Source organism: Stenella coeruleoalba (genome assembly GCF_951394435.1).
Source record: "Stenella coeruleoalba genome assembly, chromosome: 18".
NCBI lineage: Eukaryota > Metazoa > Chordata > Mammalia > Artiodactyla > Delphinidae > Stenella > Stenella coeruleoalba.
Window position 1 is genome coordinate 45,917,525 of NC_137164.1, and position 14,159 is coordinate 45,931,683.

Here is a 14,159-nt window from a genome sequence, read left to right on the forward strand (position 1 = left end):
CACAGGCTCTGGACACGCAGGCTTCGCGGCATGTGGGATCTTCCCGGACCGGGGCACGAACCCATGTGCCCTGCATCGGCAGGCGGACTCTCAACCACTGCGTCACCAGGGAAGCCCAAACAGTGCTTTTTAAATGAACTATTTCATGTCAGCTGTGTAGCATAAGTAGTGGCATTCAAAGCATTTCAGATTAGCAAGGAAGAGGCTTCAGGGTGAAAATAAGGTTTCTGGTCATCTTGAACTACTCAACAGGGACTAGAGCCTGAAGCAGGCCTTCTTCATAGAAGAGGTGTAAGAAAACAAACCTGGAAAGACAGATGTGAGGTCAGCATAGCCTTGTTTTACCCAGAAGCCTTCCTTTTCCTCGACTGCAGGTAAACTATGGCCCATGAGCAAAGAATTTTTCAATGGCTGGGGGGAAAGGTGCAGCATGGAAATTGAATTTAGTAGTATTTTGTTAAACACATGAAAATTAGGAAATTATTTCAATTTCCCTGCCCGTAAACAAGGTCTTGTTGGAACGTAGCCATGCTCGGTTGTTTACATATAGTCCGTGGCTGCTTTCATTCTGTAAGAGCAGAGGAGTGAGTGGAGAGCTATGGTTGTGACAGAAACCACCCGGCTGGCACAGCCTGACTTGTCCGGCCTTCACAGAAAAGGCTTGCCCACCGCTTTAGGCGTTAGTCCCCTCAAGGCTCTCCGAATGAAACAAGTTCTGCCTCAATGTATGGATGTTTTCCTCAGTAACAGGAAATGGGAACAATCATTTTAATTACTGAAGTGCCTGAATGTACACATTGGAACTATTCTCACTTACTACACCTGCCGATGTGTTCGCCAGTCACTTCTCACTGTACTGCAAGCTCCTTCAGGGCAGAGATCGTTTACTTGACTGGTGAGGAACCTGGTACAGTGTCGGTACTTCAGAAATTGAATGAGCCAAGTAAAATGTTTTAAGGTAACTCTATCTCGAAATATTCTTGAAGACACCTATTTTATCATTAATAATCTTTGTGGTTGACAAGGAAGTAGGCACGGGCACACCAAGTAGCAGTACTTCAATCTGTTCCCTTTAATGTCCTCATGCAACCCCTCCTTTCCTCCATAATCTGATATATATGCAATTTAAAAGCCATTATTAATTGCCTCCTTATTTTATAAGTAACACGATGTGATGTTTAAAGGGCCATCTCTATTCTTTCTTTGAACCCTAATGCCTTATTTTCGGGGAGATATTTGAGCTGAAGGTCAAAGATGATGATCACACTTATTATCTGGTATTAAAAAAAAACTATTTTTCCAGTTAGATCAAAATATTCTACTTCACCTTCCTTCAACACCCAATTCCCAAACATTCACAGCTGTTCAAGAACCACTAATAAAATGCAGGAGGCTTTTTAACAGTACAGGAACACTTAGTATAAGTCAGGTAAATTAAAGGTGGCAAAGGAGATTAAATGCTGAAGTCCCTGACAGCTCCTGACTTCACTGTCTTGAAATCTAAAAACTGCCGTACCACACACTGACAGCTTTCAAGACTCAGAAAGAATAGACTGTTCCTTCTAAAAATGTTATATTTTCTCCATAGGAAAATTACAGTTTTTTTCTATCAATAGTAGATAATCAAATTACTTATGCAAAATTCATCTCCTCTTCAGTGAGCAGATGAGTGCTCCCTTTAAATGATCTTTACAGATCCCTCAAGTTGTTATCCTGTCACTATTTAAGTGATGGTTATTCAATCGAATTTTTCTGCATAAGTAGTTCTGTTCAATCCAGAAAGGAAGTAGTATGATGGGACAGACACAGTCAACAGTTCAATAAAAATGCAAATTTCAAAAATTATTAAAATGTGCTTAGAAGTAACAAACTATCACACACTTCTTAGGTTTACAAGTGTTCCCTCAAGATTTTTTTTTTAAGGAAGCCAATCTTTGAAGCTTTTTTTTTCTTGACTGTAGCTATTTTTGAAGCTTCTTCTTCTTTGTCTCTGGTTCACTAATGTCCATGTTTGAAGTATCAGTAGGAACGCTTATTCCTGGTATCTAAAGTAATGCAAATGGGAAAAATAGATGAGTAAAAGCGTAAAATAAGGAATAAATCTTTCTCATCTTCCCCTTCCCCACTGACGCTTTTAAGTTCAAAAAGATGCAGGGGTGGTAGGGGGAAGAAGGAGCAGATTTTCCACAGGATATATGTGTTGGTATGTATTTCACACACAAAGGAACAGTGGTTCAAAATGTAAAAGGCAGACATGATCTCAGCAGGTAGAAGCATGTCATTTGGGAAGGGTGGGTTTAACCAAAACGTTCAATTTATCCTAGCTGTGAGCCACTCTGTCAGGATCAGAGGCCTCAGGTGTGTCGGGGGCAGAGCCAAGGTTAAGAACCAATGTCTTAGGTGGAAACACACTTTAACTTGATCTTCAAAAGTGCGGATTTCAGAAAGAACTAGGCAGATCTCAGAACTCCACTTTTGGCCCCAAGGACCTCAGAAGAAGCCCAGATGCCTGGGTTCCCATGGCCTAAGGAAATCAGTGAGAAAATAGGATTTCCTATGCAGATATTTGTCTTCCACAATACTTACAGGATTCTATCCTTAAACAGGAATAACTTATGACTATATCACTCTCTTTCACAAAATACATACTGTTTATTCCACCACAACATGGACACTCTAAGTTTGGTCTTACCTGTGGTTCTACCAGGGACATTCGGATCTTCTGATGCTGAAGATTAGATGAGTCTAACATGATTTTCACTTTAACTTTATCAAATATATGAAACACTGTATCTTCTATTTTAAGTGATGGTATCTAAACAAAACACATTTTACTATTTTTAATTGCTTTCTTACACTTGAGGCTTGGTTCTAATTCTTTATAATTTATCTTCCATATTAATTTAAAAGTTTAAATTCTAAAATAACTTCAATATTTATTCAGTATCTAGGTGTTCAACATAACAAAAACCACTAATCTAACAAACTCATACATATGACCTAATTATGTGCAAACCTCCCCCTTTCATTAATGTGGTCCCAATATATATTCATTAACTGTAGGATTCTCACCCCTTTAATTAGCAAATTGTTGGTGTTATACAGGAGCACAAAGGTAATGTGGGCAGAATTTATTGTTCTGTAGTTCTACTAAGATTAGGGAAGTAGGGAGTGTGTCAGGTAAGAGACACTTGGAATTAGTTGAAAAAATTCCCTTCTTGGAGCTATAAACAGCCATTTATTCCTTTACTTTATGTGGTCCCAATATATATTTATTGGGTCCCAATGTGGTCCCAATATATATTCATTAACTGTAGGATTCTCACCCCTTTAATTAGCAAATTGTTGGTGTTATACAGGAGCACAAAGGTAATGTGGGCAGAATTTACTGTTCTGTAGTTCTACTAAGATTAGGGAAGTAGGGAGTGTGTCAGGTAAGAGACACTTGGAATTGGTTGAAAAAATTCCCTTCTTGGAGCTATAAACAGCCATTTATTCCTTTACTTTAATCCATTTGTCCACTAGGGACAAAGCATAATTCAAGTTTTCCTTAGAGGGGAAAACTTTTCATGGTATAAAAGAAAGAAATCAAGAAAAACTTTTGTATATGGCAAGAAACACTGAGCTGAGAAATAGTGAGTAAAACGATAAGCTTAGCTAGCATAAAGTTCTGTAGGGTACAAAAATAATTTTACCCTTTATAGGTACCATTTGCAACTGTCCCCCCTCCAAAAAAAGCCAAAATAAAAACATTAGAAATACTGTACCTCATCATCGTAAGTAAGCCGTGGCTTTGGTTTGTCCTTTTCTTCAAAAAACACTGTACCTTCTAATCCATACTTTGGAATTAACACCACAAGAGCATTCTTTCTCACAAATAGAATATAAGCTTCTTCACTTACTATTCCTTTGCTTTTGAAAAATAACTGTAAAAAAGCATACAACCTTATCAAGGATTGTCTTAAGATATTTTGAAGTTAACAAAAAAAAAAAATTCTGCAATTAAAAGTGAACGAAACTTCATTTCTAACATTAGTGATAGAAGGCAAATACCTGGGTATGAAAAGCCACAGATGCACGCTGAGCGTACTGTGCCATTTTGTGCCGAAAATTGAGATTTTTACATACTTCTGTAAGCTTGTGTTTGTCTGTCAACTCTGGGTAAGTGCAGTCAGCCCCGACAGCCACAGCCAATAACCGATGAACGATGATGTCTGCGTATCTAGATATATGAAGGAGAAATAAGAATCATGCTATGTTAACATTAAAATGTCCTTTTAAAATTTGAAATCAACTGTTTTCTATCTCTAATTTCATAAGGAAAAAGTACCTTCGGATGGGTGAAGTAAAATGTGTGTATATTGGGGACGCTAAGCCATAGTGATGAAAATCAGTATCCATTCCAGAGCAGAAGTACACAGCTTGCATCATGCAGCGAGTTGCCAATATTCTTAACAGGGTGTTTAGATATGGGAAGGTAAGTGAATCAGCCCGGTCCAAAGAGTCAGCCAAAGCCTTGGCTGTATCAGTTTTAATTTCCAAATTCTGTGGATAAAAAAGAGGGGAAAACGCATCATATTAAACATTTTAAAATCACTACCAGCATGTCTTCAAAATATAACCAATCAGATTGAACAAATATGGTGGTTTTTGACCACATATTCAGTGTTTATATCTTTTATCCTAAACCTAGGAGAACTAAAAATAAAGTCATAAAAAGTAATGGCTGTTTTTTGCAACATTAAACCTTAAATTTTTCTGAACGCATTTGAAGGTACTACAGTATCAACATTCTTAAGAAATTTCAAGGGGAAGAGAATATTGGGAGCAGTAGTGCTATCTCTCAAAGTCCAATCTGTACTTGCCTTATCTCTGTTGGGGCAGAAAAAAATCAAAGTAGATCTGGATATTTTTCAGCATATCTGGATTTTCTCTGCAGAGTTTCCCTCCATTCAAAGTAGAAGATCAGAGGCAAAATAAAACTGTATTGGTTACTACAGCTCAACGTGCTGATACAGCAATTGGCTGCTTGTTTTACTTTGGGAGATGAGGCAAAAATACTTATATCTTCCTTCCTCTACCCAGGTCATAGAAAGAAATAGGACAGTAAGAGAAAATTCTCCAATTTACAGTACAATCCTTAGAGCAGAGGAGAAGCTGATTCTGTTCTGATGGATATGATAGGAGCAGGCCTACCATAAAGGTCTGAAAAATCAGAAATCAACGTCATCCTGTTAGAATAATACCCTAAAATCCAAGCCACAGTCACCCCAAGTGTAGGGATAATCATGCCTAAATAAGTCTACTAACCAGAGGCAGGGAGCATAAGGGGCTGAGGAAACGGGTGCCCTTTCTATGTTTTTCCTTTTTTCCACATATGCAAAAATGGACTTCTTTCTTAGGGACATGACATAAAGAGGGCTTTAGTGAGTTGAAGATAAAGAGAAAAAAAAAACTATCTGTTAAGTCTCTAAAGGTAGACAGTTTGGAGGAGGCATGAAATAATACAGGCATAAAAAACATGTGTAAAGGCACAGAGATATGGAAGAGCTTAATACGTTCAGGATATTATAAATAACTTAGTCTGGAATATCTGGCTTTAGTATAGGGCTCTCTTTATTTAAAGACATTAAAGGATTTTATTAAACAAATGATTTCAAGGTGCGAAGAGATGACCACACCCAAGTTAGATGACTTCTTTTTTAATTGAAAGAACTACGGGCATATTTTTGCATCAGGAGACAACAAAATTTTTATGGAAATGTAAATATAGATTATTCAGTGCAATGGCTGGATCACTACACAAATACAGATGCTTTTTCAAACTATGTGACCTTACCTTGGATTTAGCTGCCTTAACAAGAATTTCGTAATTTGATGGAGGAGGGGCAGGATGTTTTCGAAGCAGAGCATGCTCAGGAAATTCTTCGTGAATTTTTTTTGCAACAGAGATGTTGGCAAGTAACATAAATTCTTCCACCATGGAATTTGTTTCTCTGCCAATGGCAAAATCGTTAAATAAGGAAAAAGAATGAGACTTCTATATATCGTTCACAGGTTACCTTCTCTACCAAGAGATAATGAAAATTCCTATGTAAACATTCATGTGTGTATGCACATGTGTTTTTTTAAGAACTTAGTATCCCTTTCATTTCTCAGCTACTGTGCTAACGATCTCTTACTAGGCATCTACTCCATGAGTAAATCTCACGCTAGAAGAGACTTTACAAATGGCAATAAAAAACAGAAGCTTTGGGCTTCCCTGGTGGCGCAGTGGTTGAGAGTCCGCCTGCCGGTGCAGGGGACTACGGGTTCGTGCCCTGCACCAGGAAGATCCCACATGCCGCGGAGCGGCTGGGCCCGTAAGCCATGGCCGCTGAGCCTGCGCGTCCGGAGCCTGTGCTCCGCAACAGGAGAGGCCACAACAGTGAGAGGCCCGTGTACCGCAAAAAAAAAAAAAAAAAAAAAAAAAAAACAGAAGCTTTAGTAACTCTAGTAATATATAAAATCTAAATCATAAGCATTTTCACCTCTTTATACTGAGTACAAAGAGATTTTTATTCAATTATAAGTCCACAGAAATAAAGTTTTCTAAGAATTAAAAGCTATTTAGGTCATATCAATTTTGGCTTTAAAAAAATGAAAACTTTCACTAATAAACTTTCACCCCAAAACGAAGAGATATTTAAAATAGCTATTTTGGGTGCATATTATGGCCCAGGCATTGTGCTATAAGTGCTATATACATTGCGATATGTGTGTGTGTATACATACACATATACAATACATATACACACATATGTATATATATATGGATATAGATATTAGTCCTGTTTTGCAGGTGAGAAAACTAAAGATGTGTAACATTATTCTCTTGCTCAAGATTAGAATTATCAGTAGAAACAGGATCTGAGCCCATATAATCTGACTTCAAAGCTCTTAACCAATGTGATATTGTTTTTCATTCTACATAGCCTATGTCCACTTAAAATTTAGTTTAGTAAATGATCTGTGTTGTTTAATAGTGCTTTCTTTCTCCCAAGTTACTGAACATGCATTATTAATCTGTCATTCATGTTTCCATTTTTAACAACATCTTATAACTTCTTGACAAGATTCCTAAAATATATTAATTTTTTTTTTTTAATATTAGGAAGACCTCTAATTGTACCTTTAAAACTATGGGACAATCTCTTAGAAATGTGGTTTTTCTTCTTGGTAAGAAGAAATGGGTGATGTTCTGCTTTGGCAAAACTAGATTCAAGATCTTCCTCAAAAAAGCCCTTGGTATTGGGTTCACTGTTCCTATTAACATTAGACTTATTTGCACAGAAATTCACCCAAAGGTATTTTTAAATTTTAGCTCTAATGCTATAACGCACACACTGGTCCTAACTAACAAACTTGAGAATATTCCCATTTTTAATCCTTGGTCATCTACTAGAAAAGTGTAAATGCATGATTAATTTCAGATCACCTTACATAACAGGCATGGAAAAGAGGCCTAACTCTGATTTAATCCAAAACAACCTTGCTCCCTAAATCTTAGCCCAAATCAATAAAACTGTAACAACAATACCTAACCTCTGACTATTCTTCGCAACACCCTATGAGGTAGGTACCATTACCAATCCTATTTTACTGACAAATAAATCGAGTCATAGAGAGGTCAAATAACTTGACCAGAGTCACTGGCAGAAGTGGGATCCAAATCTAGGCAGTCTGGCTTCAAAGCCCAGTGTTTGGCCACTATTCTACCCTATCACAGTATATTCTCTATTAAATACATAAGAAATTAATGAGGGTAATCTTCCTTTACTTACCATAGCTATTACTAGTCAAGTTCTAATATACCACACATTAAGACAAACCAAACTGGCAGTTTTCCTTTTATAATATTTATCTTATAAATAAGATACATAGGTTTTATATAAAAAAGACTAGAAAGTGAAATCATTTACTTTTCTCTACATTTCATAAGTAAAAAAAACTCTGTAGAAATCATAACCCTACTAAAAATAGATATTTGGGGTACAAATATGCTTTATTAATATATATACTAGATATTACCTTAAAATCAAAATCTTATCTACTACCCATCAAAAAAATTGCATACCTAAGTTCCTTGGTCTGCAGATCTATAGGATCATGAGTTTCACTGTCCATGTGGAATCGAACTTCTGGAGAAGAAAGAGTCAAAGCCCTAAATAAGATAAAGAGGTGAATCAGTCATGTGAGCAGTAACAGATATAATTCTGGAAGTGATTCTTTTAAAACAGAAAATGATTAGAGCAAGTGCATAACAGTTTTTCTTATGAAAGCTTTATGACCATCTGCTAAGTTTTATGTTCCATTTTCACGGATAGCCTAATATTTTACAGCTCTAAAATGCATTTAAAAAGGGAGGACAGTAGCAACACAACAAAATGAGTCCTTGTGTTTCTCAGGATTTGAATGACTTCTGTACCGAAACTGAGTTTTTACTTAGCTACAAGAGTTTGTAATCAGTTTTATAAATAAAGAAGGTAATCAATAGTATTTTATTTACTATAGGAAACAATGTATTAGGGTGAGGGATGGTGGAGAGAGGCAAAAGGGAAGCTGCCATGGGTAGATCAGTAACATCAGAAGATCCCCAGTTCGAAAGTATCTTCCACATACACTCAACCAAGGAGAGGAGACAAACTACAACTAATGTCACAAACACTAATGGCTATTAATATCTGAGTGCTGTGGGTCAGAGAGTGCACTAGGCTAAGTGCTTTACATGCACAGTTCATTTAATGATTTGGCAAGTTCTCCTTTGAAAAGTAAATTCCCACAAGGCAAGGCAAGTATAATGTTTCTACACACCTTGATGCTATTTTCATCAGGTCAGCTCCAAATCAACCTAAAACTAAGAATTTTAATGAGGCTGGGTAACTTTGGACAATCACAAAAAAGGGAAAAAGATGATTTGGGGCAAGTTAAGTGGGATTCCAAGTCCTTTTTTCCCTTGACTCTTCACCTTTATTAGAAGAACTACAGAAGAAATACTAGAGAGGGAATCCCGACAAATATTCCTTTCTTTCCATGCATACTTTACAATAAGGTTCTAAACCACAATTAATCTGTGTTAATCTATACATCTTGACCTAAAGAGCAAGGTATACTAATCACATTTTGATCACTTTTTCTTCACAGAACATTTAAAACGTGACATTTATTCTTTAACATAGACATATGATAAATATAATTTAAGACACAACACATCCTTTAAGAAGGTGAAAGACACCAATTTTTTTTTACTGATTCCTTTCTCTATTCATCCTAAGACTGAGAAGACTCGATGATATGTTTTACCAATAGATGACTATCTATCAATACTTACAAAACTAGAAGTACAGTGTTCAAGTTAACGAAATATCTTTCCTGTCCTAATTAGCGGAAGCTGTTACAGATGCAAATTTACATCTCTTACTTTAAAACTGCCAAAATAAATACAGTTTCAATTTGTTTTATTCACTTTGCTTTTACAACAAACTTTCTTCTGATGCCTGGCATACTGAAAACCTTCAATAAACGAATACTTGATGAAAAATGTGTTGTTCTGTATTACAAAAGAAATCTAACTATACTCCTCTTATTTACATCTTAAGGACAAACTTGAGCAATAATTTCATTGGGTTTTACTACATCCAAATTATCCTTATATAGTTCCAAGTTTCAGGAGAAAATTCCCAGAAAACTGAAGTGTGAGTAGAGATAGGGTTGGCTCAGCATAAATGCCTAGAACAACACTGTCCAATGGAACTTTCTGCAGGGATGGAAATGTTCTCAATCCACCTTGTCCAACATGGTAGCCACTAGCCAAATGTGGCTACTGACGACTTGAAATATAGCTAGTGTGACTCAGGAACTGAATTTTTTATTTTAATTTTAATGAATTTTAATTTAAATAGGCACATCTTATGAAAACAGCACAGATCTAGAGTTTGCACTCCCCAACAAAAACACTTTTAGTAACTACTTGTGACCCTACCCTAGATGGGCACAGGAACCCAGAGACCAACATATGAAAGGCTCAAGAACCTGCTTTACTCTGACAGTTGATGTTTTTCAAGAATCAAATTTCTTCTAACTATTTCAACAAGTTTGGGTACTTGGATACTCCTTAAAACTCCTCTGCAGTTTGGCAAATGCCATGATATAACAGCTAAAAGTTGTAAACCTGCCGCTAGCAATCAGATCTTTGGTAAGACTGCTTCTAGGTAACTCTTAATCATTTAAAAAATGAAGGTGTTGGGGGCTTCCCTGGTGGCACAGTGGTTGAGAATCTGCCTGCCAATGCAGGGGACACGGGTTCGAGCCCTGGTCTGGGAAGATCCCACATGCCGCGGAGCAACTAGACCCGTGAGCCACAACTACTGAGCCTGCGCTCCGCAACGAGAGAGGCCGCGACAGTGAGAGGCCTGTGCACCGCGATGAAGAGTGGCCCCCACTCGCCGCAACTAGAGAAAGCCCTCGCACAGAAACAAAGACCCAACACAGCCAAAAATAATAAATAAATACATAAAATTAAAAAAAAAAAAAAAAACTTTAAAAAAAAAAAATGAAGGTGTTGGATTAAACAACCTCTAAAATCTCTTCCAACTCTAAGTGCAAGAAGGACTTCATCTATATTTATTTTAATATCTGAAAACCAATGTTCAATCTTGAAACTCATTTCTAATTAAAATCAGGAACGATCCAAATAGAACAGTCTTAAGACAATCTTGCCTTCCTAGCATTTCTTCAAGATCTTTAACTCAAACATATCAAGATCTTTGACACAACAGAACTCTTGAACAAACCAGAATCAAGTCCAGAATCAAGCTGCTAATATTTAAAAAGGTATCTAGAAGAAACGGAATGTTTCTACTTAAGAGCCCCTATTCAGCCTATTAAATAATTCATCACTGTCCATGATAAAACACTTTAAAGAGTTCACAAGTTAACTTAATGCCAGGATAGGTGAATTAAGACAAATCTTAATAACTATTTTTGAAATGTACCCATTTTCAATTCTTCCTTTTTTCAAAATTTTAGCTAGTTTATTTAGTCCACGGAGACTAGTAGTAATACTATCATTCATGGTTGCTGAATCAATTCTCATCTGAGCTTCAGCATATGTAAGGGAAGCCTAAAAAAGAAACCATATGTTAATACAATGCTTATAAAAACTGGCTTACTATGTTCTCATATTTCCACTATATAAAATCCATGATTTCAGAAAACCTAAAATCAATAACAAAAGAAGAGATTCCTATCTATAATATTTATACTCCACACCTATGATTTCTGGTTCATTTACTCTTATCTGATGCATTACACAACATAAGCGAACTTATGTTAAAACAAAATAAAATGGTAGAATGGTTAGTAAATAGTTTAAACTATTTACTCATAGTTCAGTTAATGTATAAATACTTAGGTAATGTTAAAATAAAATAAAAGGAAGGTTAGATTCTCTGATAATGACTGTAAAGTGAAATCCTTTCTGGAGAACCAATACTGCCTTACTCACAGCAAATAATTAATAAAATTGTAATAGTCTAGACATTGTGTTTTATAGGAAATCTACTAAATACCCAAAATTAGGTATTTAACCTAAGAATCAGAAAAATCATAGTAGAAAACATTAATTTCCAATTACAATACAAATAGTACCTCTGTTCCTATTTCCCTCCTTATGTAAAACACCATTTTTTAGCTTTTTTTTTTCTAAGCAGCTTTTTGAGTAAAAATCAGGAATAGTACAAGAGAGTTAGGTGATGCAGACCAGGTCAGATTCTTGGGAGAACCAACTTATCTATTAGGGGATAAGAGTTCCCCATCTAAAAATGTTTTCTGTTATATGCTTACTAATTTTTTTTCATATAATTTTGTTACACTGACCAAGTCTAGGAGAATTATAAACTCATCCTATTTAAAAATACTAATCTAGGAAAATTTAAATCATTCCCACATTACTATCTGTCAGTTTAACATTGCTTTCTTTCCAATCACTAGCTGATTAGAAAAGAATGATGTCAAAGGGAGAGAAAAAGCCGGCAAACTTGGAAAACAGATCATTGGAAGAAAAGTGGTTTGGCAAACATCAGAGGTAGATTCAGGGCAAAATGAGAACACAGGGGAATCTGGGGAAAAGTATTAAAAAAAGGAGAAGAATGAGAAACATAATCTGGCTCCGTTCTGTGTGAACATCGAGCTCAGGCTAGTCCTACTGGAATTCAACCATGATTTATCACATTATTTCAGTGAGAAAGTGTGAGGAACAAGGAGACGGTGTACATGCCATCTTTTAAAATACTAACCAGTTATAAACTGGGACAACTTCAAACACTGGAGTTCCTGAGTTAGGGCTAAAAGAAACCTACTTGGTCTCCTCAAGTATATAGGCTTGGTAAGTTTCTGAATACAGGAATAAACTCATTTCTAAATAACAGCAAAAATTAAGCAAGTAACTGAAAACAACTAGAGTTTGCTGCAACACTGGGGAAAAACTTATTATTATTATTAATAAGCCTAACTTTTTCAAAACAATCTAGAACATTGTTAAAAGCACCAAAGATGTTAAACATGAAGTAGTAACCATGAAACCAACCTTTGAATTAATGACACTTTTGGTAAACCTTGTTTTTAAGATTTCTGCATTGTGATTCATTTCCCAAATACATGAAAATGCCAACCTATGAGGAAAAATAGATGGTATCTGTTAATGGGAATCAGTTATAGAAGTAAATACTATGTTTTTATGAAGAAATGTGATAAGTACCTGTCAACGTTAGATCTTAGGGAACATAAGTTAGAGCTAAGCAACTCTGGAACCATGTCAATCCTCTGGAACAAATAAAATAGAGTTGTGGATTACCGAGCTGTCTCCACATGTTTTTTGAGGTTCTACTCTCAAATATCAATAGCATTGAACTTACAAGGGGGAAAAAAAGGCCTTTGTGAAAAGAAGTGAGAAAATGTGAAATAAAAAGTCTATTTCTAGAAAAGTAGTTACACACAATTTTTACAAGAGGGAAGCAATGAAAGGGAACTGGATTTCATGTCAGTCGGTCTAAGTTTAAGTTCTCTACACTACCCACCTAGCTGTGCTCTGAAACTTTGAAATCTCTGGTCTGTACAATACGTTTGTACCAGATAACAGACACAGGCCCTAATAGCTCTACGACTGGACCTTCCTCCAATACTTCACACAAACTACATGGTGTTTTCAACATTCTAAAAAAAGAGAAACACTAAAATTTTATGGAAAAAAGCTACACAGAAGAACTTTGACAATGAATTTACCACAGACTAAGCTTAACTTTCCCTTCTACTTTCACAATTTTTCTCTGTAAGTTTATGGGAGCATACTTAATGAAGAATAAATGGTAAATTGTGACAGAACAGACTCAACTTAACTATATATAAGAAACAGAAAATATATTAATTACCCACCAATAATAAGTTAAATGCTACACAACAATTTATATCAACTACGTCTACTTGTTATTTGGGTCACTCAATAACAAAACACATTGCAATATTTTCACTGATTTAAGGCCATCTTATTCTATGTATGTCTTTTAGCTAATTCATGTACTATTCCAGACTGTTCAAGAATCCAAAAGTGCCCATGATTTTGACAAACTGCACAATTAACAAAGTAGTATTTCATATTTCACTATATACTGAGGCTGTCCTCTTCTCAGGAAGCACCTCAGATGGTTTTATTATTAAGAATAAAACAGGTGATGGAAATGATGTATCAAAATTCCACTCTAAATTTAATATATTTACCTTTTCACAAAGATACACAGTTGTTCCCCTTCTAGCTGATTCTTGATCCAATGCATTTCCTGGTCTAATAAAATAGCTAACATCAGCAATATGAACACCAACCTTAAAAAGATAAAAAGGATGTCAACATGCTTAATTGGGTAAATGTACTAATGGAGTTCTAATGAGAAGAAATACGGCCAAAAGGAAAAAGGACCTTAGTCACAGTTACCATTTCAATTTTTTACATGCCCATTAGTCTCTGCAGCTACAACTGACTCTACTTGACATAAATAACTCACAAACAAATTCTACAATAGGTCAAAAGAAAATTAACTCAAGACCAGAACTATATTTGGATAGAACGT

General features: G+C 35.8%; 1 protein-coding gene across 3 annotated transcripts in view; it reads right to left on the reverse strand.

Annotated features, from left to right (window-relative positions):
• Positions 1 to 140: 140 nt before the first annotated feature.
• Positions 141 to 14,159, reverse strand: part of DIS3 (DIS3 homolog, exosome endoribonuclease and 3'-5' exoribonuclease) — a 29,335-nt gene continuing 15,316 nt past the window's right edge. The window contains exons 11-21 of one of the 3 annotated variants that reach the window (XM_079902972.1): positions 13,813 to 13,914; positions 12,797 to 12,861; positions 12,626 to 12,710; positions 11,034 to 11,161; positions 8,117 to 8,203; positions 5,840 to 5,996; positions 4,331 to 4,545; positions 4,054 to 4,222; positions 3,768 to 3,926; positions 2,693 to 2,815; positions 141 to 2,045 (exon numbers count right to left, since the gene is read on the reverse strand). In XM_079902972.1, coding sequence (XP_079759098.1) covers positions 1,962 to 2,045; positions 2,693 to 2,815; positions 3,768 to 3,926; positions 4,054 to 4,222; positions 4,331 to 4,545; positions 5,840 to 5,996; positions 8,117 to 8,203; positions 11,034 to 11,161; positions 12,626 to 12,710; positions 12,797 to 12,861; positions 13,813 to 13,914 — 1,374 coding nt within the window. In that variant the 3' untranslated portion in view covers positions 141 to 1,961. The remainder of the gene's footprint in view (positions 2,046 to 2,692; positions 2,816 to 3,767; positions 3,927 to 4,053; positions 4,223 to 4,330; positions 4,546 to 5,839; positions 5,997 to 8,116; positions 8,204 to 11,033; positions 11,162 to 12,625; positions 12,711 to 12,796; positions 12,862 to 13,812; positions 13,915 to 14,159) is intronic. The other 2 variants (XM_079902973.1, XM_079902971.1) reach the window with 2 other exon arrangements.